This window comes from Phyllobates terribilis, unplaced genomic scaffold (genome assembly GCF_046119375.1).
Source record: "Phyllobates terribilis strain yellow unplaced genomic scaffold, ASM4611937v1 Scaffold_3__8_contigs__length_932513732, whole genome shotgun sequence".
In the NCBI taxonomy this organism is placed as follows: domain Eukaryota; kingdom Metazoa; phylum Chordata; class Amphibia; order Anura; family Dendrobatidae; genus Phyllobates; species Phyllobates terribilis.
The window spans coordinates 448,915,715-448,940,684 of record NW_027362763.1 but is presented as its reverse complement, the minus strand read 5'-3'; the positions used below and the strand labels follow the sequence as shown (position 1 = coordinate 448,940,684).

At 42.8% G+C, this 24,970-nt stretch overlaps 1 protein-coding gene across 2 annotated transcripts in view; it reads left to right on the top strand.

Annotated features, from left to right (window-relative positions):
• CCNC (cyclin C) overlaps positions 1-24,758 on the top strand; it is a 35,204-nt gene extending 10,446 nt beyond the window's left edge. Inside the window, exons 3-12 of one of the 2 annotated variants that reach the window (XM_073675758.1) lie at positions 932-1,016; positions 2,261-2,330; positions 2,546-2,597; positions 3,620-3,675; positions 11,658-11,693; positions 13,072-13,163; positions 20,502-20,569; positions 22,238-22,317; positions 22,415-22,533; positions 24,388-24,758. In XM_073675758.1, the coding sequence (XP_073531859.1) occupies positions 932-1,016; positions 2,261-2,330; positions 2,546-2,597; positions 3,620-3,675; positions 11,658-11,693; positions 13,072-13,163; positions 20,502-20,569; positions 22,238-22,317; positions 22,415-22,533; positions 24,388-24,391 (662 nt within the window). In that variant the 3' untranslated portion in view covers positions 24,392-24,758. Of the gene's footprint in view, positions 1-931; positions 1,017-2,260; positions 2,331-2,545; positions 2,598-3,619; positions 3,676-11,657; positions 11,694-13,071; positions 13,164-20,501; positions 20,570-22,237; positions 22,318-22,414; positions 22,534-24,382 lie in introns of both variants that reach the window. The other variant, XM_073675757.1, reaches the window with a different exon arrangement.
• The last annotated feature ends 212 nt before the right edge of the window (positions 24,759-24,970 follow it).

The following is a 24,970-nucleotide window of genomic DNA, read 5'->3' as shown; positions in this document are numbered from 1 at the left end:
TTTTCGGCTGATGGAGTTGTATGGCGGCTTGTTTTTTGCGGACAAGATGACGTTTTCAGCGGTACCATTTTTATTTACATTCGTCTTTTTGATCACGTTTTATTCCATTTTTTGTTTGGCGGTATCACGATAAACCATCGTTTTCTGCCATCGGGTCACCATGACAACTACCGGGACCCGGCACAGACAGCGCGGGACGCTGGAGAGGAGGTAAGTAAGTGGCGCTTACTCCCCCCTTGCTCCCGGAATGTTGCGATCGGCTTCGGTCGCAGCATTTCGGTGGTTAATGTGCTGGGAGCGGTTTTTGACCACTCCTGGCACATAGCATCGGGTGTCAGCTGTGAGAATCAGCTGCCTCCCGGAGGCAATCGCAGCCACACAGCCTGTGTGCGGGCATGATCGCCGGTCAGTAATAGTACGTCCCTGGTCCAATTGGTCCAAGTCGATACGACGTACTACTGCTGACCACATCAGAAAGGGGTTCAGCCTTTGGCTTTCATGACAACATATCGGTGCCCTAAAGTTGCTTTGCAGGGTGACCAAAGGAGCCTGACTCTCAGTTGCCCTAGAACTTCTACAATGATCATACAAGCTCACCTTCTGAGCCATGCGATCATCATGATGAAAGAGTACGTCTAGGCATGCAAACAAGACTTTTGGAACATTTTTATATGAATTTGATTTATGGGACAAAGACGTATTCCGGCTCTGCTCACTTCTGCATCCAGGGTACAAGAGCTGCACATGACCCAGCAGCATTCCGTAGATGTGACGTGAGCGGCCCTGCTTATATCCTGAAAACAGGCGTGAGTGGAGTTGAAATACCTCTTTAAAAGGCACTTTGTAACGTCAGTGTAGCATGCAGTGTTTTCTTTGTGCTGTGTGACATGCATATAGTTGATTTATTCTTATGGTTCTTTTATTTCTTTAGTCATCCAAGCTTTAGGGGAACATCTTAAATTAAGACAGCAAGTCATCGCTACCGCTACTGTTTACTTTAAAAGGTTCTATGCTCGGTAAGTTTATTAACTTCATATTCCTTGTGTCTTGGTGTGTTACTCATTACATAGTAATTAATCATCTTGAGCTGACCATAGGCAATCAGTCACAAGGATGGGTGGGGTGCACTGCTCATCTATCAGTTGGCACCATACATTAGATGTCTGTGCTCCTACTAGTCTGCCTATAAACCTTTCTGCAAGGGGTTACAAAATGAGATTGTCTGTTACCTGACTGTACTAGCAATGCACTAGAGGATGCTTTTATGGTACTCCTACAGAGTTTGTCCTGTGGTATTGTGCTGAAAATGGTGGCTCTTAGATTGTTACAATAGGAACAAAAATATTATCTTAGTTATTCAAAGGAATAAGGGACTCTGCCTCTGTAATAATTTAAGGAGGTTTTCCAAGTTAATTAAAAGCAGCATACAGTCTACAATAAAGGTAAAATAAGGAAATAATGTATACTCGCCCATTCTATCCCTGCCATTTCATCTTTTCCTAACTTCTTCCTTTCTTCCTGCTGGTCTTATGTTTAACTTGGCTGTAGCATTCACATCCTATATACCCCATGTAACTGTTGTGGCTTTATCACCTTTCATCCGCTGCAACCCCATTCCTCCCTGCTGATACTTTGGGATTAGTGGTCACATCCCATTTACCCCATGATGAATGTAGCCAGGATACACAAAAGACCAGCAGGGAGGAATAGGAAAAGTACACTAGAACAGTAGGGGCGAAATGGATAAGTAATTAAACAGGACTGATAAAAGGCATGTCAGGAGCTGAGAGGAAGGGAGGTGAGCAGCTAACTGCTGTATCAAAATCAATGGGCTGAAGAGAGCTGACTGGGATCTCCTGAAATGTAACTACACCACTTGCTTGGATAGGCTTTTGGTGGATGAGCTCCTTGGAAACAAGCTGTACACTATGTAAGATGAAAGCAGAAGAATCACAGATAATAGAAAAATCAAGTCAGATGAAAAATTATTTCCATGCTGTCTAACTATTGAATGCAATTTAATAATTTAAGAATATCTGTTTTAAGGTATTGCCTATGTCTGTACAGTTGCCTCAGCTGCTTATTCTCTTTCATCATTTATCCAAATCTTTGACACAGGAGATCTGAGCACTTCTCATATATAAAACAGACCAGAAAAAACAAACAATAATGCTGTATAGAGATATTCTGTAACAATTCTGTAACAAATTGCTTGCCTTTCCATCATCTTAGTAAGTGAATCTTCTTTTTTTTTTCGCAGGTATTCTTTAAAAAGTATAGACCCTGTATTAATGGCACCTACCTGTGTCTTTTTAGCATCCAAAGTAGAGGTAAGGCAAAAAACATGAATGCATGTAACGACTCAAATTATTATTTTTTGCACAACCTCGCATTGTGCAAAAATATACTTTTCAAAGTGTCTTATGCCAGCAAAGTGTAAACATTATGATGAATCGGGGCCACCATGTTCTTTAGTTCCATCTCCATATTGTGATTAAGCTTTTATGGGGCTTGATTAGAATAATGCTTTTTTTCCCCATTTCAGGAATTTGGTGTTGTTTCAAACACAAGGTTAATTTCTGCTGCTACTTCTGTATGTAAGTATTTATTGGTGACCATTACAGGGGTGAAAGAGGTATCAGAGATGCCCGAAAACTGCTACAATTGGGGATCCCAGTGTATCTGTGCATTACACAGGGCACATTTATTTCAGTATGAACATGTAATGCTTTAGTGTGAGGTCTAATCACAGGGGGTCTCAGTAGAAAGTCTCCTTCTTGACTAGCTTATCTGTAAAAATGTGTTGTCCAAAGGCAAGATTAATTGGTATCTGTGGAGCATACAGCCGCATAAGTTAAAAGGAGTTATCTGGGTCTTTTATTGTTTTTTTGTTTAAGACTAAGAGCTGTCATACCTGCGATTTCTCCTCCTTCCAGTGACATCACTTCTTCTCTTCAGCTCTGCTCTTTTGATGGGGTAATCACGTCATTCTGATTGACAGCTGTCAATCACTTGATGTCTGCAGTGACTCCCTGTTGACAGCGGAAGAGGAAGAGCTGCTCTGTTGACAAGAGTTGAAATGAGGGGGAATCGCTGGCACAGCTCGACATCGTGCAGAACTGGCCTGCCTGTTAGTTCTTAGCATACACACAAATAATAAGTCTTGGATAATCCCTTTTTATTGCCTTTATAGTCTTAAAAAAGGACAATTGTCCATCAGGCAGAATTTGGTGGTATCTAGCATATCACTGTATTTATGATATTCTTTTTCATCTGATAGCCTTTACTTGTTCTGTTATTGCATGTATAGTTATATATAGTTTAACCACCTTTTTTGGGTTCGTCTTTTATTGTATTTTGACCTCCCATGAGCTAAACCTGGTACATATATAAGGTTTTCAGTAGTCCCACCTCCATTTTTTTATCTTGGGTATTTTCAATAAAGGTTATGACATTTTGCATCATAGTTGTGTTATTTGGTTGCTTTCTTGCTTCCTATATGGGTTTTGTCCCAAAATATCAGTGAGTTATTTTTAGTTTTTGAGGTCCTTAATCCGTTACCTATTTTAGTGTTATGTAAAACATGATTTTAATATTAAATATTTTCGTCTTTTTACAGTAAAAACTAGGTTTTCATATGCATTTCCTAAAGAGTTTCCCTACAGGATGAATCATGTAAGTAGGAGATAGCCTTGTTTTTATATTGTTCTATAGATGTAAGATTACCTGATGTGTTTGTTGCTGCCCTTTTCTTATGTCATGATTAGTGTTGAGCATTCCGATACTGTAATATCGGGTATCGGCCGATATTCGCGGTATCGGAATTCCGATACTTAATTCCGATACTTTTACAATATCGGATACCGGAATCGGAAGTTCCCATAATGCCTGCGCTCTGTAGTGTCTGTGAAGGATGACAAGTTGGATGGCAGCGCGATCCAGCCTGTCATCAGAATGCCATCCCAGCGGGGGAGAATTCTCCTGATTGTTTAAAAGCCGGCGGGCGGTATAAAGCCGCCGGCTTTTAAACAATCACACAGCCCCATACTGCTTCCCCGCAGCCTCCCACCCCGATCCTCCGCTCCCCTCGCCACCTCCCATCCCGATCGTAAGTTAGGACCGGGCGGGGAGCGCAGCTCCAAGGAGCGGGGAGTGAAGGACCCGGGCGGGGAAGCCGGCAGTGAAAAGACTTCACCGCCGGCTTTCCCGTTCTGTGCTGCGCTTTCCCGCCGGTTATTTCAAATGAACAGCTGAGGTATCAGGTGATGCCGATCAGCTGTTCATTTGAAGTCGCCGCGTTGCCCTCAGAGGGTTCATGTGAGTTCATGCTTGACTGCATGAACTCACATGAACTTTCCCACGGCCGCACAGGTCAGCCTCACCTCCCAGACCCGTCATGATTAGTGTGTGTGCGGGGTGTGTGTGCGGTGTGTGTGCGCGATGTTTGTGCGGGTGTGCGCGGTGTCTGTGCGATGTGTGCGGGTGTGTGCGGTGTGTGTGCGTGCAGGCAGACATAGGCCGATGTGACACTACTACTCCCATCGGCCTATGTCTGTCCCCCGTCCACTCCTGCCAGCAGGATCAGCTCGATGGGAGCAGTAGTTCCCATCAGACTGATCCTGCTATTTAAATTGCCCTACTGTGTCCCCAATAAATGTTAAATACATGTCATTGGTGGCCAGTGGTTACCTAAAAGAAATTAGTTCATACGTTACCTGTCCCCGCCGATCGCCACCTAAAATAAAGTAAAAAATAAAAAACTACACCTATACTCACCAAGACACCTAATTCCCCGAAGCCATCGATCTCCTGTAATAAAATATAAAATAATAAACCACAACCTTATCCTTACCCCTCCGTAGTAGTCCACGAGTGTCCCACGAAGATCTCCAGTTCAGAGCAGCCACATAGAATGTGACCGCTCTGAACCGCTGCCGCCGCTAGAATGACAGCATAAGCGGGTTCACCGGAGTTCAGGCAGCGCTGCTCCGGTTAGCTGCTTTACGGCCCTGCTGTATAGTGAGAAATTCCCACGGTACAGCAGTGCCGTAAAGGAGGTCTCCGGAGCTGCGCTGCCTGAATGCACTCCGGGGACCTCAGTCAGTGGCTCCCGCTGCCGGGAGCGGACGTGTTCCCGGCAGTGTGAGCTTACAGCAGCCATGCACAGCTGTCACCATCTCCAGATGTGACAGCTGTGCATGGGAGATCAGCGCAGGAACGTGGACAGGTAACTATTATTTTTAGTAAACTAAGAATTAAATAAAATTGTGTGTTTTATTTCAAATAAATTATTTTTTTCTGGGTGTAGTGTGTGTTTTTTCTTTTTAACACTTTGTAGGTTAGTAATGGGGGTGTCTTATAGACGCCCATCATTACTAACCTGGGCTTCATGGCAGCTGGCGCTGACATGAACCCCACCACTATTACCCCCTGCCACCGCACCAGGGCAGCGTGGAAGAGCGAGGCTAAGTGCCAGAGTTGGCGCATCCTATGGATGCGCCATTTCTGGGGCGGCTGACGGCTGGTGTTTCTAGCCTGGGAGGGGGCCAATATTCATGGCACCCTTCCTGGGCTATTAATATCAGCCCCCAGCTGTCTGCCTAGCCTTTGCTAGCTATTAAAATAGGGGGGACCCCACGTCATTTTTTTTGGGGGGGTCCCCCATTTTAATAGCTAGTAAAGGCTAGGTATTCAGCTGGGGGCTGATATTAGTAGCCTGGGAAGCTCCGTGGGTTTTACCCCCTTCCCAGGCTTCAAACATCTGCCCCAGCCGTCTGCTTAACCTCCGCTAGAGACTAAAATTATGGGGGATCCCACGCCATTTTTTTTTTAAATAAATCCATTATTTTAACACTAAATGACATTTGAGGAGTTAATAAAGATGCAGTCCCTAAATTATTATTTATTTTTTAATTAATTTTTCCCAAAACTTTTGACGTGGGCTTCGCCATATTTTTGTATGCCAGCCAGGTACAGCATCCAGCTTCTATGAACGCGCCATTTTCCGGGGCGGCTGCGGACTGCAATTTTCAGCGGGGGGCAGAAAGCTTGGGCCTCCCTGCGCTGCAGATTCCATCCCCCAGCTGCCTAGTTGTACCTGGCTGGACCCAAATATAGTGCAAAGCCCCACGTCAATTTTTTTTTAATTATTTCAGGAAATTCATGAAATAATAAAAAAAAAAAAAATACTTGAAGCTTCTCCCTATTTTTGTGTCCAGCCAGGTACAACTAGGCAGCTGGGGGATGGAATCTGCAGCGCAGGGAGGCCCAAGCTTTCTGCCCCCCCCTGAAAATTGCAGTCCGCAGCCACCCCGGAAAATGGCGCGTTCATAGAAGCTGGATGCTGTACCTGGCTGGCATACAAAAATATGGCGAAGCCCACGTCAAAAGTTTTGGGAAAAATTAATTAAAAAATAAATAATAATTTAGGGACTGCATCTTTATTAACTCCTCAAATGTCATTTAGTGTTAAAATAAAGGATTTATTTTAAAAAAAGTTGACGTGGGGCTTCGCACTATATTTGTGTCCAGCCAGGTACAGCAGGCAGGAATGGGCTGCCCCCAACCACCAGCTGCCTATTTGTACCTGGTTGGACACAACAATATAGGGAAGCCCTTTTTTTCTTAATTATTCCATGAATTTCATGAAATAATTAAAAAAAAAAATGCGTGGGGCTTCGCCCTATTTTTGTGCCCAGCCAGATACAACTAGGCAGCTGGGGGCTGGAATCCGCAGCGCAGGGAGGCCCAAGCTTTCTGGGCCACCCCCGCTGCAAATTGCAGTCCGCAGCCGCCCCAGAAAATGGCGCGTTCATAGAAGCGCCATCTTCTGGCGCTGTACCCAACTCATCCAGGGTCCTGGTGCGGTGGCTCACTGGGTAATAAAGGGGTTAAGGCCAGCTTGGCATTATCAGCTGGCCCTAAGCCCGAAATTCATGGGGTCACGCCAATATTAGACATGACCACCATGAATTTCTAGTAAAGTATTTAAAAAAACACAACACCCAGAAAAAAGTCCTTTAATTGAAATAAACACACAATTCTTTATTGTTCTAAATTAAACCATACTTACCATCATGCCCATTCCAGCTGAAGCCAACGATCTCCTGCAATAAAAGTAAAATAATAAAGCAACATCATCCTTACCTTTCCATGGCTCCCACGACAGCTTCAGCTCTGCTACATCGAGATGACAGGCTGGACCGCAGCAGAACGCTGCCATCCATCCTGTCATCCCGCAGACACTGAGAAGCGCAGGCATACTTCCACTCCTCAGTGTCTGGCTGTGACGGCATCCAGATGAGCCGAGGTCATGTCCAATGAACTCAGCTCACCTCATGTACGTCACTGACAGCGTGGGAAAATTCTCCTGCACTCAGCACTTCAGCGTGAGAATTTTCCCACGCTGTCAGTGACGTGCATGAGGTGAGCTGAGTTCATTGGACATGAACTCGGCTCATCTGGATGACGTCACAGAGAGACACTGAGGAGCGCAAGCATGCCTGCGCTTCTCAGTGTCTGCGGGATGACAGGCTGGATGGCAGCGTTCTGCTGCGGTCCAGCCTGTCATCTCGATGTAGCAGAGCTGAAGCTGTCGTGGGAACCATGGAAAGGTAAGGATGAGGTTGCTTTATTATTTTACTTTTATTGCAGGAGATCGTTGGCTTCAGCTGGAATGGGCGTGATGGTAAGTATGGTTTAATTTAGAACAATAAAGGATTGTGTCTTTATTTCAATTAAAGGACTTTATTCTGGGTGTTTGTGTTTTTCTTTAACTTTGACTATGGGGTTAGTAATGGGGGTGTCTTATAGACGCCTCTCCATTACTAACCTGGGCTTGATGTCAGCTGGCATTATAAGCTGACATCAACCCCAACCCTATTACCCCCTGCCACCGCACCAGGGCAGCGTGGAAGAGCGAGGCTAAGTGCCAGAATTGGCGCATCCTATGGATGCGCCATTTCTGGGGCGGCTGACGGCTGGTGTTTCTAGCCTGGGAGGGGGCCAATATTAATGGCACCCTTCCTGGGCTATTAATATCAGCCCCCAGCTGTCTGCCTAGCCTGTGCTAGCTATTAAATTAGGGGGGACCCCACGTTATTTTTTTTGGGGGGTTCCCCCATTTTAATAGCTAGTAAAGGCTAGGTATTCAGCTGGGGGCTGATATTAGTAGCCTGGGAAGCTCCGTGGGTATTACCCCCTTCCCAGGCTTCAAACATTTGCCCCAGCTGTCTTCTGCTTAACCTCCGCTAGAGCCTAAAATTAAGGGGAACCCCACGCCAATTTTTTTTTAAATAAATCCTTTATTTTAACACTAAATGACAAGTACAGTAATCAACACTATCACTGTACTTCATATATATGTGACTGACATGTTTCTATCTATCTAATCTATGTGTGATTCTCTATTCTTTCTATTCTAAATTGTCGGGTACAGATGCTGAATTGCCGGCCGGCTTTCTTAAAGAGACGGTGCATGAAAACACTATTATTTTTTTAAATAAATCCTTTACACTAAATGACAAGTACAGTAATCAACACTGTCACAGTACTTCATATATATGTGACTGACATGTTTCTATCTATCTAATCTATGTGTGATTCTCTATTCTTTCTATTCTAAATTGTCGGGTACAGATGCTGAATTGCCGGCCGGCTTTCTTAAAGAGACGGTGCATGAAAACACTATTATTTTTTTAAATAAATCCTTTACACTAAATGACAAGTACAGTAAGCAACACTGTCACTGTACTTCTTATATATGTGGCTGACATGTTTCTATCTATCTAATCTATGTGTGAAGCTCTATTCTGTCTGTTATAAATTGTCGGGTACCGCTGCTGAATTGCCGGCCGGCTTTTTTAAAGAGACGGTGCACGAAAACGCTAATATTTTTTTAATAAATCCTTTACACTAAATGACAAGTACAGTAAGCAACACTGTCACTGTACTTCATATATATGTGACTGACATGTTTCTATCTATCTAATCTATGTGTGAAGCTCTATTCTGTCTGTTGTAAATTGTCGGGTACCGGTGAATGCCGCTGCTGAATTGCCGGCTTTTCATGTCATTCTACATTATTCTTAGTTGTTTTACTTCATGTAGAATTAACCTACAAGGAAAGAAAGGGTTTATTTTCATTCCGATATTTGTGTCCCATTGACTTGCATTGGTTTCCGGTATCGGAATCGGCGATATCCGATACTTTTTGGGTATCGGCCCGATCCAATCCGATACGATATTTCCTGATATCGGAAGGTATCGCTCAACACTAGTCATGATATGAAATCTCATTTGGGTGAAGGAGTAGATCCCGTAGCTGATTAAGTACCCTATTTTTCGCACTATAAGACACACTTTTTTCCTCCAAAATTTTGGAGGAAAGTGGGGAGTGCGTCTTATAGTCCGAACATATGTTCTGTGGGTGGTGGGGGTGCTGGGGGGGAGCAGTAGCGGCGGAGGAGTGGGACACAGGAGGCAGTGAATAGTTGTAGTGAATATTCATGGTCTTTAATAGCGGGCACACCGACCAGCGAGCGCAGCAGGAGCCGCTCTGCGGCTACAGTGTGCCTGCTATTGAATAAAGTGAATGGTCACTGCTCCCCGCGCACAGAATCCCGGCGCGGGGAGCAGTGACTATTCCGGCACAGCACTTCACTGTGTGAGGGCGCATGGCACAGTGAGAGTGTCGGCAGCAGAGCGGGATGCAGTGCTGGAGCAGAGAGGAGGTGAGTATGATTGTTTATTTTTTTTTGTACGCAGCGTGATGGGAATCGGGATGCCATGCATACCAGGATGGAGGGGTGCCATGCATACCAGGTAGAGTGATGGAGGGGTGCCAGACATAGCAGGATGAGGCGGATTACGGGGTGCCACGCATAGCAGGAAGGAGGAGCCATACATTTCAGTATAGAGGATATTAACAGAATTGGGGGATATTACCCCTATAACATTGTCAGCAGCAGACCCCCTCCCCAATAACAGGGCATCATGACCACATTTTTTGCTTCATTTTTGTTTCTATTTTCCTCTTCTAAACCTAGGTGCGTCTTATAGTCTGAAAAATACGGTAATTTTTTAGAAAAACCAGAGCAATGAATATTGTGCGTATTGTTGGTTCATATGACTGGTCCCTATTGACGGCTTATAATGAGGAACAAGCTGCTAATTAACCAATTCAAGACCAGGCCGTTTTCCTTCGTTCATGACCAGGCACGTTTTTTTTTTTTTTGTACATGAGCATTTAGCAGCTCTGAAAAATGTTTCCTGTTTGGATATTCAAATAATTTTTGCCTCTTTTTCCGCAATACATGTTACCTAATTTTTATATTCCATAATTTTTTTTTAATTCACAAGCTGTGAAAAGAATGTGTTCAAATGCTGCCAGAGGTCTTTTGCGGGGAAGGGGGCATTTTAACATATTAATACATTCTTTTTGTTGATTGTGATTTATTCCCCTATAGCTGGGGCTTGTGCATTGACCCCAGTTATACATGAAATTCAGGCTCTTGGCTGCATAGCAGATCTGACTGATTCTCCTAGGACCCAGCAGCTCCTGCTCTCTTTCCTACACTCAAAGATCACATGATCACTGGTTCTGGAGGAGGAAGCACTAGCAGTGCTTTATACTGTATACAAAGTGCTTGGTCAGTATTGTGTTTACAATATCCAGGAAGGCAGACCTAGTAATAAAATATCTCTTCTTTAATGTTAGTCTGGCTGTGTCAAACAACATGTTCCCCACTCCCACAGCTATACATACTCCTGCAAGCTGCATACTCTTTATTGACATTTTAGAACATCAATCCAGAATATAGTGTGGACCAGCCATATGCATGAAGTCTATGGGTGGTGTAAAAATGGTTAAAGGGATTTTCCATTTATAATTATTTAACCCCATTGGCTTGCAGTAGATAATGCTAAAATCCTCTATTCACACTTTCACTTGATACAATGCCTTCTTTTCGCTCTGCAGCTGCACCTGACCATTGTTGGACTGCAGTGGTGATGTCACTTCTACAGTACTCGTGACCACTGCAGCCAGTCACTTGGCTCACCAGCCTGTGCCCACTGACTGTTGTCCCACGCTTGAACTGGCAATTGTGAGGGCTCGCAAAGGTGGGGAGAGGGTCTAATTTTATTTATCTCCACCAACATTGACCATTTTACTGGTCCCACGTGAAAGCAGTTGAGATGAAGCAGAAATTGCAGAGTGTTGGCACTAGCTTGATAATTTTATGAGTAAAATTAATAATGTTAAAGGAGTTGTCCACTACCTGACAACCCCTTTGTATATCATTAATGTGCATAATAAAAACAAACAAAACATAGTTACTGGACAGGCTTCACTCGGAGCGCTCTGTCCCCTGGCAATATTGATTGTAACATGAGCACTGCAGTTTATGGTCGCTGATGGGTTGCATCCTACGCTTCCATCAGACGTGTGACAGCTGCAACTGGGCAGCCACTGATGGGCTGCAGTGCTCACGTGACAAACCATTTCCAAAGATCTCCAGGGGACACGGTGCTCTAAGTAGTGCCTGTCCAGGAAGGATGCTCTTGTTTTTTTATTTTACTAGGGACATTGAAAAGGAGTTGTCAGATAGTGTACAACCTCTTTTAATAAGCACTTGTTTCATATTTTTCCTTTTTAGATACTGGAATGTGAATTTTATCTACTAGAACTAATGGTAAGTGGTTGTATGATTTGATGTGCCTCCCCATTTCTCCCCTACCTCCTTGGTATGAAAAGTTTTGTGACAGGTGCTGGTATTAAACCTCTGCTACACTAAATCCCTGAAGTATTAATTGCGCTTAGAATTAATCAGGTAAGATCGTTTGATGTATATGAAAGTTCTTATTTCTACACACTTTGGGTGATTTTTGAGACTAACTATATAATGTATAATCAGTAATCTAACTATAATCCATATAAGATCGTGGGGGGAGACCGACACCTGGCACTCCCACTGATCAGCTCTTTTTAGATCTGGCAGGGACTGGATTTAAATGGTTCACAGAGGTAGAGCAGCACAGCCCTGTTCCCGTATACTGCCAATAAGCTCACTTCAGTAATAGCTGAGCTTTATGATCTGAGATTGGCCACTACACGATGTAAATTGCTGTGCTATTTCTGCTCTGTTCACCGTTTGTTTGCATCCCGCTTCTTCTGGAGTTCAAAACGGTTGATCGGTGGAGGTGCTGGGTGTTGGACCCCCACTGACCTGATATAATGACTTCAATAGTGTAAGGCATATTGCCTCTTAGTCCCGTGCCTAGTCTGGTGATGTCCCCTACTATAGATGGGGTGTTGTATGCAGTTTTTGTATTTCACAGTATAGTCCATTGATATTTAAAGAGGTTGTCCACTACTTCTACATTGATGGCCTATATTTTGGATAAGTCATCCATTTCTGATCGGCCGGTGTCCGACACCTGACACCCCGTTGATCAGCAGTTATTGGTGCTGCCGGACGGAAATACTAATACTTGCTTGCGGAGCTGGCAGTCTTCTGGTAGTAGCTGCCGCAGGGTATTACACATCCGCTTCCTATTGATTTGAATAGGAGTTGGATGTGGAGTATCAAGCCTCGCCCACTACCAGAAGACGGAGGAGCTCTGCAAGTGAGTACTTCTGCCGGCAGCACTGATAACAGCTGATCAACGGGGGTGCTGGGTGTCTAACCCTGGCCGATCAGACATTGATGACCTATCCTAAGGATAGGCCATCAGTGTAAAAGTAGTGGACAACCTCTTTAAGTCAAACAGCAATTTCTCATTAGTGGAGGAACGGACTGGCTATGTAAAGGTATTGCTGGGCTTGTCTGTGAAAGATCTACATGCACATAGGAACACTTAGGGGCTGAAGTTCTACTGACAGGTTTACTTTTTTTCCATTAAGTAGTCTTGACATGTGCAACTTTACATAACATAGTTACATTTGTAGATGGGGTGAATTATTGAAGCACACATTTGGAATACAGATTATGCAATGGTTTTAAAGTACTGCAGAATGTCATGGCAGTAGTTATTCATACCCTTATCATTTTGTCGCCCTTTTGTCTACAGGATTGTTGCTTGATAGTTTATCATCCGTATAGACCCTTGTTACAATATGTGCAAGATATGGGACAAGAAGACATGTTGCTTCCACTGGCATGGTAATGCTACATTATAGTGACTCTACAAAGCCTTCATGTGTTTCATGCGTATTGTATGCTGCATCTCAGTTGTGCACGGTGTGTGGTTGTCCAGAATATTTAATCCAGCCCTGATACATTACACTTCAAATGTCTCCTGGGACTCCTGGCAACTAATACATGAAACTGACAAGCTTTATTTCCAGGCGTTATTTGCTTGGATCCATACCTATGGAATGAAACGCGTCAGAAAAACCACTTGGCTCTTTCAAGATCAAGGACTGCATAAGATTATATGTCCACAGCAAAAAAAAAAAACCTTTCAGAACAACAACTTCTAAGAGCTTAGATCCAATCACTGGGGCCCCTCACTGATTGCTGAACTTGGGGCCTGTGTCCTTAGTTGAAGTAGAGTCCCAGTTGTCATTTGCTGCCGCCTTATTTGAAAGGGTTTTACGACATATGTTATGTTCCACTGTCCCAAGAATGGGGCTCTGCAGAGCAATCTCTGAATGGAGTGGAGATTGAGCATGAGTAGCTCTGCACAATTCATTCCACTGTGGGCCAGTCCGAGCCTGGTGCTGGTGACGCTGCATTCATAGGGACAATCTGTAAAGTGATATCTTATCCAGTGGCTCCCAGGACATTTTGTCACTAAGAAGTAGACATAACTTTGTCCTAGAGATAACACTGTGCTGCAAAGCTTTCCATTTCCCATACATATTAGGCTATGACAGCCGAACCCACCAATATTAATGGGTTCAGACGACGGTCTAATGTGTATTGGGGTCCTGGACAACTGATTGTTGGAGGAGTTGAGCATCCCCCATGTTCAAATTCAGATTGCCAATCCATTTGTTCTCCCTAAGATAAGCTGCTCTCTGATAGTGAACACAATAGTGCTTGGCCGATTGAGTTCTCCATTGTGTGGGAGAGACAACAGATGGTTGCCAGCTGATTTCTCGTTAGGCCAACGGCTATCTAATGTCTATTTCGAATGACTTAAATCTTTCATATACACTGCTCAAAAAAAATAAAGGGAACACTTAAACAACAGCATATATCTCCAAGTAAATCAAACTTCTGTGAAATCAAACTGTCCACTTAGGAAGCAATACTGATTGACAATCAATTTCACATGCTGTTGTGCAATTGGAATAGACAATAGATGGAAATTATTGGCAATTATCAAGACACACTCAATAAAGGAGTGGTTCTGCAGGTGGGGACCACAGACCACATCTCAGTACCAATGCTTTCTGGCTGATGTTTTGGTCACTTTTGAATGTTGGTTGTGCTATCACACTCGTGGTAGAATGAGACGCACTCTACAACCCACAGAAGTTGCTCAGGTAGTGCAGCTCATCCAGGATGGCACATCAATGCGAGCTGTGGCAAGAAGGTTTGTTGTGTCTGTCAGTGTAGTGTCCAGAGGCTGGAGGCGCCACCAGGAGACGTGGAGGGGGCCGTAGGAGGGCAACAACCCAGCAGCAGGACTACTATCTCCGCCTTTGTGCAAGGAGGAACAGGAGGGGCACTGCCAGAGCCCTGCAAAATGACCTCCAGCAGGCCACAAATGTGCATGTGTCTGCACAAACGGTTAGAAACAGACTCCATGAGGGTGGTATGAGGGCCCGACGTCCACAGATAGGGGTTGTTCTCACAGCCCAACACCGTGCAGGATGCTTGGCATTTGCCACAGAACACCAGGATTGGCAAAATCGCCACTGGTTCCCTGTGCTCTTCACAGATGAAAGCAGGTTCACACTGAGCACATGTGACAGACGTGACAGAGACTGGAGACGCCGTGGAGAGCGATCTGCTGCCTGCAACATCCTTCAGCATGACCGGTTTGGCAGTGGGTCAGTAATGGTGTGGGTTGGCAATTCTTTGGAGGGCCGCACAGCCCTCCATGTGCTCGCCAGAGGTAGCCTGACTGCCATTAGGTACCGAGATGAGATCCTCAGACCCCTTGTGAGACCATATGCTGGTGCGGTTGGCCCTGGGTTCCTCCTAATGCAGGACAATGCCATACCTCATGTGGCTGGAGTGTGTCAGCAGATCCTGCAAGATGAAGGCATTGAAGCTATGAACTGGCCCGCCCGTTCCCCAGACCTGAATCCGATTGAGCACATCTAGAACATCATGTCTCGCTCCATCCACCAACGTCACGTTGCACCACAGGCTGTCCAGGAGTTGGCGGATGCTTTAGTCCAGGTCTGGGAGGAGATCCCACAGGAGACCATCCGCAACCTCATCAGGAGCATGCCCAGGCGTTGTAGGGAGGTCATACAGGCACGTGGAGGCCACACACAATACTGAGCCTCATTTTGACTTGTTTTAAGGACATTACATCAAAGTTGGATCAGCCTGTAGTGTGTTTTTCCACTTTAATTTTGGGGGTGACTCCAAATCCAGGCCTTCATTGGTTAATAAATTTGATTTCCATTGATGATTTTTTTGTGATTTTGTTGTCAGCACATTCAACTTTGTACAGAACAAAGTATTCAATGAGAATATTTCATTCATTCAGATCTAGGATGTGCTATTTGAGTGTTCCCTTTATTTTTTTGAGCAGTGTATTTTTCCCCATGTAAAATATAAATAGGGCATTCCAGTAATATTAAACCCTTCTCGTCATAGGACATAATAGTACGTCTTATGTTGGGTTCATAAGTATGGAGGCAGATGGTGGCTATGCAGGGATATGATTGTGCACACAGTTTTTTGAGGATTTTGTTGTTTTTTTTTTACTATGATTGCTCCAATAAACACATGAAAAATAGCTAAAAATGCTTGAAAGACTCTTCTATGGTAACTACCACGTTTCTCTTCTTATATTCAGTCTTTTGAGCATTTTTTTCCCCTTCAGGTTCTGAAAAGAGCCGGGTCACTTCTTTTGAAGCGGCTCCTGGTGGGATCCAGGGTAAACTAGGCACTGTCCAATCAGAAGGCTGCAAAAAATGCTTCAGGAAAAAACTTTTCAAAACCACCAAAAACCTTCAACCAAGAAAAACTCATTAAAAAGCATGTGGCTGGGCTTCAAGATCAAGTCCCCTATAAAGCTCAAGTTCTAGTAGTTCCAGTTGCCGACTAAATTTTTTTTATTTTCAATTAACCCCCCATATTCCCGTGCTTTCACCTTTTAATGATAAAGAAATACAAAATAAGCAGATTTGGTGTCAGTAAAAGATCAATCCATCAAAATATTGAATTGTAAAGCGGAAAAATAAATGTAAACTCCCGCTTTGCAGTTTTTCGGTCATGTCACCTTTTTAACAAAATGCAATATAAAGTGATAAAAATGTTGTATGTACTCAGAATGGTATCAATAAGATTGTCGACAAAAAGAAAAAAGCTCACACAGTTCGTTGGATAGAAAATGACCTATTTTTGTTTTGAATGTATTTTTTCTGACGTTTTTTTTTTTCTTTGTCACAATCTGTAAAAAAAAAAAAAAAAAAAAAAGCAATAAAAAGCTTGCAATTTTCATACTTTACAAAAACAAAAGATTCCTTCTTCCTGTCCTTTTAGGAATAGTAAGGCAGCGTTCCCATGATGAGTATGAGGATGAGATGTTGCAGTGTTTCTGCACCTATTAGCTAACTTAAGTTACTTGCATTGTTTTCCTTTACGTTTTTGTGTGGGTTTTTTTTGCATGCGGATTTATCACATTTTTGTCTGTGGTTTTTGTCTGTTTTTGGTGTCATGTTTCAAATAAAGCTGTTGTGTTTTTGTTACTGCCGGATATTTGGCTTTGACAAAACTTTGATAGCCATTTGTGGATTACTTGCGTATTTATGCGTTTCCCTACTAAAAAAAAAGCATGTTTTTTTTTACCTGCGGATTTTCTGCATTTAATACAATACTATGAGGAAAACTCACACAGAAAACTCAGCGTATCCGCAAGAGAGGTTAACATGTTGTGGATTTGAGACATGCACCGTAGGTCAGTTTACATTGTATGGGGGAAAAAAAAGCACAGTGGGCATGAGATTTCTAAAAATCCCATTCACTATGGGGGAAGTGTAAGAAGCTGCTTTTTGTCCACAGCGAAAATACGCAGCGTCAACTACTCCTTGTAGGCGCACAGCCTAGCACCACTGTATGCTCCGCTAATAACATGGGATCCACCATTCACAATAGGTGATGTCACAGCTGACCCTGCTTCCCCTCCTGACCTTTGCACCCAATCATTAGATGCATCCATACAAAAGAGAGGCTTGGATTTAGTCTTTTGCTGCTAATGTTCATGTGAATGTCCTGAAAGTATAAGTTTAGAATAGCCCCAGTGACCAGTGTGAATATTGCAAGATTTCTCATTTTTCATAAAGCGTGTGACACAGGGAAAAAAGCGTTGGCAAAAATAAAAAATACATGTTACGCAAAAGCCTGGTTTAAATAATTTCTCATTTCTGATAACAGATTCCCTTTAACCACTTCACGACATTTAACATACCTATACGTCATGGTTGGATAAGGGTTCCCGACCGATGACTTTTATAGGTATGTCATGGCGATTGTGTGTAGCACAGGAGCTGTGCCTGCACCGGCCTTGGCTATTTAACCCCCTAAATACCTTCATCAATATCGATCGCAACATTTAGGAGGCTAGAAGAGGGAGGGGGATCCCTCTCCCTTACGATTGGCGCCCCCGCGACTTCATCCCGAGGGCCTGATTATTGTCATTGCAACCCAAGGTCGTCATGATGGCCTTTAGGGTCTGCCTGAGACGATGGCCTGCTTACACCATGCCAGAAGCATGGTCTAAGAGGCTTCTGTCAGTGCAGCTCTGACAGGTATAATGCAGTGTACCAGCGATCAAAGTAATGAATGTTAAAGTCCCATAAAAGGACTAACTAAAAAAAATTATAGAATTTTTTAAATCACAAAATAATAAAAAAAATGAAAAATATGCCCATATATTTGTGCAAAAAAATTAAACAAAAAAGTACACACATTTGGTATCACACATTCTGCCTCCGAAAAATCAGAATAGAAAGCTATTAAAAAATGTTGTCCGAAAATTTTACGACTAAAAAACCATCAACTTATCTCACAAAAAACAAGCCCTCAGATGACTGTCGGCAGAAATATTGAAAAATTATAGCTTTCAAAATATGGCTACGCAAAAAAATGTGTCTTTTAGTGTGTGATAGCAGCCAAACATAAAAAAAGAAAGATATAAATCTGGTATCGCTGTAATTGCATCGATCCGAAGAATAAAGTCGTCTAATCACTTATACCGCACAAGGAATGGCGTGAAAAATAAATAAAACCAATTCTTCACCTGATGTTGATTTGATCATTCTGCCTCCCAAAGATCACAGTAAAGCTCAGCTCACATTTATCCTGAGCTCTACGCTGAGCGCTTGCACCGCGGTTTTCCATGTACAGTGGTGTGCAAGAGGGTTTGCCCCTTCCTGATTTCTTATTCTTTTGCATGTTTGTCATACTTAAATGTTTCAGTTCGTTCACAAAACAAATTTAAATATTCGACAAAGATAACACAAGTAATCATAAAGTGCAGTTTTTAAATGAAGGTCTTTATTATTAAGGGAAAGAAAATCCAAACCTACAGGGCCATGTGTGAAAAAGTGATTTTGCCCTAAACCTAATAACTGGTTGGGCCACCCTTAGCAGCAACAACTGAAATCAAGTGTTTTCGATAACTGGCAATGAGTCTTTTACAACACTCTGGAGGGATTTTGGACTACTCATCTTTGCAAAATTGTTGTAATTCAGCTACATTGGACGGTTTCAAGCTTGAACCGCCTTTTTAAGGTCATGCCACAGCATCTCAATCAAATTAAGATCAGGACTTTGACTAGACCACTCCAAAGTTTTTAATTTTGTTTTTCTTAAGCCATTTAGAGGTACACTTGCTGGTGTGTTTTGGATTATTGTCCTGCTACATAACCCAAGTGAGCTTCAGCTTGAGGTCACAAACAGATGGCCGGACATTCTCCTTCAGGATTTTTTGGTAGACATCAGAATTCATGGTTCCATTTAGCACAGCAAGTCTTCCTGGTCCTGAAGCAGCAAAACAGCCCCAGACCCATCACATGATCACCACCATATTTTATCGTTGGTATGATGTTCCTTTTCTGAAATGCTGTGCTACTTCTACGCCAGATGTTTGGAAGGGACATACATCTTCCAAAAAGTTCAACTTCATCTCTAGGTTTTCAGTCACTGTCAATCAAATGGTTTTTGAAATTCTCCCCAGTGTATTCTTATTCCTTCCCGTCACTTCAATCTCCCAGCAGATCCCCCACCCTGCCCCACTCGCGCGCGCTTGCGCAATGACTCTCAGCTTTTTGGCCATGCCCACTGAATCTTTGTGTACGTCCCAGCATCATATTCTATATGCGCATGCTCTGGAGCCGCTGAGCGTCAGCGCGGGAAGCCAGGCGTGCATAGCGTACACGCTCACAAACTGTTATGTGGCCACTGACTCTCAGCAGGCCTGTGTGTGGCTAAGGAAATAAAGCTCCACTTCCCAAAGATGTGATAAACCACAGTTTATTTATGTTTTAAGGGTCGGGGAGGCAATCACTTTTTCACACAGGGCCCTGTAGGTTTAGATTTCTTTTTTTTACCTTAATAAATTCATTAAAAAACTGCATTTTGTGTTCACTTGTGTTATCTTTGTCTAATATTTAAATTTGTTTTGTGATCTGAAACATTTAAGTGTGACAAACATGCAAAAGAATAAGAAATCAGGAAGGGGGCAAACACTTTTTCACACCACTGTAAATCTCTGAAATACTTGATTCAGACGGAACCCCCGGCAGAAGATTCCCTGTAATGAGTCAGATGGAGAGACACTAGACTCTCTGGCCTATGATCCTGCGGTGCCTCTTTTTAAAAGTGCAAAAAAGTGCGGACGACTTCAGTAGACATGTAGTAAATGTTATTTATGTGACATAACTCTGATTTAAGGGCATAAAAATTCAAAGTTTGAAAATTGCAACATTTTTGCCAAAATACCAATATTTTCACAAATAAACGCAAAAAATATCGAGCTAAATTTACCACTAACATAAAGTACAATGTGTCACGGAATATCGTTCTCAGAATCACTGGGATATGTTGAAATAATCCAGAGTTATTACCTCATAAAGTAACACTGGTCAAAATTGTAAAATTGAAGGTTAAGGGTCATAGGAAAAGCTACAATTTGTCTCCCCCAAAAATACCAAATCCTCATGCATTGAGTCTTGAAAGAGGGGGGGGGGGGGGGGATGAAAGCTCAAAAATTAAGATTGTCTGCAGCGGGACAGTTTAATATTGAGGATATAACCAGCTGTGCATTTCCTTTCTTTGCCACTGATATTGTTTGTTCTCTTACTCCAGGAGAATAGTAAATGACACCTACAGGACAGATCTGTGTCTGCTGTACCCTCCTTTCATGATTGCCCTTGGTAAGTGTAAAGGCATTTATTACACAATAAAAAATCTTTATCTGTTATGTTATCTCTAAATTAATTAATAAAAAATTTGTGATTAGAACAAAACTCAGAATTCTTTACATATTTTCCACAAAACTGCTGAGTCAAGGTTTTGGAGACGCAACAGCGACCTCATCAGCGATGTCGCTATGTGTGACACTGCAGCGATCAGGCCCCTGCTGTGAGGTCGCTGATCACTGCAGAATGTCCTGGACCATTTTTTGGTCATTTCCCTCCCGCTGGTCAGCACACATCGCTGTGTGTGACCAGCGGGAGCAGCGATCAGGCTGGTAACCATGATAAACATCGGGTTACTAGGGGCACACGCCCACCTAGTAACCCGCTGTTTATCATGGTTACGAGCCTGCTAAAGTGAGCGGTAACCTCCCGCTCACCGTAGCAGAGTGGTAACCATGATAAACAGCGGGTTACTAGGTGCGCGTGTGCCCCTAGTAACCCGATGTTTATCATGGTTACCAGCCTGCTCCTGCTTCAGCAGGCTAGTAACCAGGAGCAGGACATCGTGGAAAGATTCTTTCCACGATGTTGCTGCTCCCCTGATCGTTGGTGAGCCTGCCTGTTTGACAGCTCACCAGCGACCACATAGCGACGCAGCAACGATCCCTGACAGGTTGTATTGTTGTCAGGATCTTTGCAGCGTCGCTAAGTGTGACGGGGCCTTAAGGCGACGGCTCCACTATCAATATTTGATCAGTATTCGGTCAGTATTTTTTCTCAGGAGTGGGAGCCAAAACCAGGAGTGGGTGATAAATGCAGAATTGGTGACTTGTTTCTATTATACCTTTTCTCTGATTGTTCCTAACCTGGTTTTGTCTCTCATGCCTTAGAAAAAATACTGACCTAATACTGATAGTGGGCCGTGGCCTAAAAGTCACTATCGACCCTTTAACGAACTTTGTCACATGGCTTAGGATAAGAAGCCAAACCAGAAACTCCATTTACAGACACATGTTTCGGGGTGTTGCCCCTTTTTGGTGCAAAGTAGGAGATTTGATTTGATTTGACTGTGGATCTAAGAGAGGATGTTTTTCCTTTCAGAGAGTGCCAAGCCGGTGTAAGGAGACCTATAGGCCATACAATGCTCCACTGAGAGTATCTGGAGAGGCAATTTGCATATTTATGGAGTACTTGATCTCTGGCTTCACCTATTGGTTGTAGCAATCCTAAAAGACAATATTCAGCAATAAGTCAGGGACAACTAGGCAAGCAGTGGGGAAGGAAGAGTCAGTTGTCAGTCATTTCTTGTATATAGAGTGCCACTGCTATTGGTCTGTGATCACATAATCTCCGGGATGACTATTAAATGACAGGATTGTGGAGTATGCCTAGAACCAGCATAGCCCAGATTTTGACAACATGTGGGTTATGTGGAGGGAAATAATAATAAAAAAAAAGTTATGGCTCTTGGAAGAAAGGGAGGGAAAACAGAAATAAGTCCCGTCAGGAAGGGGTTAGTGCAAGCTGCCATTGCAGTTAGTTCTTCTAGGCTTGTCATTGTCATGCTTGCCATCATTTTTATTGAATGTTTTTTTTTGGTTTGTTTTTTAGAATATTCTATCTACAGAGGGGTTTAGATATATTAACTGATATGTATTATAAAAATGTCTACTTATCTTTCAGCCTGCTTGCACGTGGCATGTGTTGTTCAGCAGAAGGATGCGCGCCAATGGTTTGCAGAACTTTCCGTAGACATGGAAAAGGTGTCCATCCTATCATTTAAGTTCCTTTATTATATTATTCTGTTTTTGCTGTTTGCCATCTTAGACTTATGGTATCTTCTAATTTTATTATTTCCAGATCTTAGAAATTATTAGAGTTATTCTGAAGCTTTATGAACAGTGGAAAAATTTTGATGAGCGGAAAGAAATGGCTGCCATTCTTGGTAAAATGCCAAAACCAAAGCCGCCACCCAACAGGTGCCTGGAAATCGGACTACATTTTAGCAGAAAGTTCACTAAATGAATATGTTGGATTTTGGGGAACCTATACGTTACAGCTAAAGTTCAAAAGCTACTTTTTGTGGGGGGAGACTATAGTTACAGAGGAGGGGAAAAAAAAAGGTTGAATTGTATGGATTTCTTCCAACTATTTTATACCTTCTCTGTCACTAGATTATTTACAACCCACAATGTAATTTGTTGATATAAATGCATCCAGCCCCCCCCACTTCCCCTTTTTTTTAAAAAAAAAAAATAAAATATGCCAATATAGTATCCGCCATTACTGCCTTTTTTGGTAGGGCATTCCACAGTCTGACTGCTCTGTGAAGAGCCCTTTCCGAATTAATGCTGGAATCTCCTCTTCTCCACATGAAATATTAAAACGTTATGTCTCTCACAATAAGGCTATATGTTCACACACGTTGGGTTTTTTTACGCCACAAATCTGCAGAAAAATTGATTTCTGGCAGGAAATCAGCTGCGTCAAAAACGCCGGTTTTGCTGTGTTTTTTGATGCGTTTTATTATTTGTTTTTTTAGCGTTTTTTTCACTGTCCTTCTGTCTCTATTTATGCATGTACCTAAAGTTCTGTGAAAAAAAAAGAACCCCATTCTATTTTGCCATTAAAAACGCTGATGCAAATTTTGGTGTGTTTTTTGATGCGTTTTTTTTCACCACTCATTACTTCCTATGGGTGAAAAAAGGCTGAAAGAAGTGACATTCTCTATTTTCCAAAAACCCAACCAAGGCACAAAATACGCAACAACAAAAAAAACATGATGTGTGAACAGAGAATTCTGGTTTCTCATAGACTTTGCTGGTAATGCAGCTGAAAATGTGCAGCAAATAACGCTGAAAAACACAACATGTGTGAACATAGCCTAAGACATCCAGAAACTTAAGAATTTTTTTTTGAGAACAGATGAATTTTAAGCAGGTCTGTAGAGTCGGTTTAAAATGGACTGACTCCGACTCCTAAAATATATAATGAATTGAGTACAGTAATACAATACAGGATGTGCTGTAAATGTTTTCATAAGAATTTGGGAAAGTTATGAGATGTCCTATAAATGTCTGTTCTGTTCCTGATCTAAGGATCTCGGCTTTTAGTTGAGATGAATCTGTGCTGCACTTTATGTACATGCTCTGTAGTGAGGCCGAGCTGTGGAGTCGAGAGTCGGTGGTTTGGCTTACCGACTCCACAACCCTGATTTTAAAGGGGTCAAAAGTGATAAGTCTGCAGTCACTCTGTGTGACTGCAGACTTATGAATCCCCGCAGCGCATGCACTGTGCACTACGGGGATTTGCCGATTTCAGACCCGGGACCGGAGGGTATGTATAAGTTATACATACCCCCGGGCAGTGGGCATGGCCTCGCTCTCCTTACACTTGTATGGAGTGAGGCCATGCCCTGTCTAGTGACGTGGACGGCCAGTGGGCACGTCCAGCTAGAAGGCGCAGCCTCGCTCAATACAAGTGTATGGAGAACGAGGCCATGCCCACTGCCCGGGGGTATGTATAACACATGCATACCCTCTGGTCCTGGGTCTGAAACCGGCGAATTCCCGCAGCGCTGCTGGGAATTCATAAGTCTGCAGTCACACAGTGTGCAGACTTATCACTTTTGACCGGACAACCCCTTTTAAGAATAAGTAAATTGCGAATGTGCTTGTTTTCAGAAGCACTTTGTAATGTTACCTATCTAAGAAGATGGAAATAATCCTTTTTTAAGATATTCTTTTGTTTAGAAAATTAGTAACCTAAAATGCTAATATTTCAACTTTTTTTTTTTTTCCTTTTTCTTTTCGGTTTTTGTTTAACTAGTGAAGGTGATCAAGGACCAAATGGAAGTCAAAGCTCCAATTACAGCCAGTCATGAAAATCTGCAATTATCCAGGACTGGACCAAACTAGATTCAGATTTTGCCATAGTGATCCCCCACCATCTTTACTGAAGTAGTATTCTTGACCAGTCGGCTACACAGTCTGCCTTCTCACTCATGAGAGGAAAAACTAGTTGAACTTTTTTATGAGTAAGGATTTTCAAATGTGAGCGCACTGTTGCTGAAACCTGATTTCAGATCTCAAATAATTGCACATTATTTTATTTTTTTTTGCCTGCAGCTAGGTGACAGGTTTTAATATCCAGATCTTGGCCATCTGGACTGCAATCTTCTAAACAATTAAATGATATTGTGGTATGCTGGTCTTTGTTTCGCATTATTTCATAAAGGTTTTCTTTGAAATGACTACCAAATACACTGAATGTTTGGTGCTGAATCTGATCTTCTCAAAAAGAAGAGATCGTCTGCCTGTTCTGCCCCGTGACGATCTGTCCGTTCCTACTGGCAATTCTGCTGCTTGACATCAACAGAGCTGCCCTGTCGATGGGCCGTCTCTGCCGACGTCATGC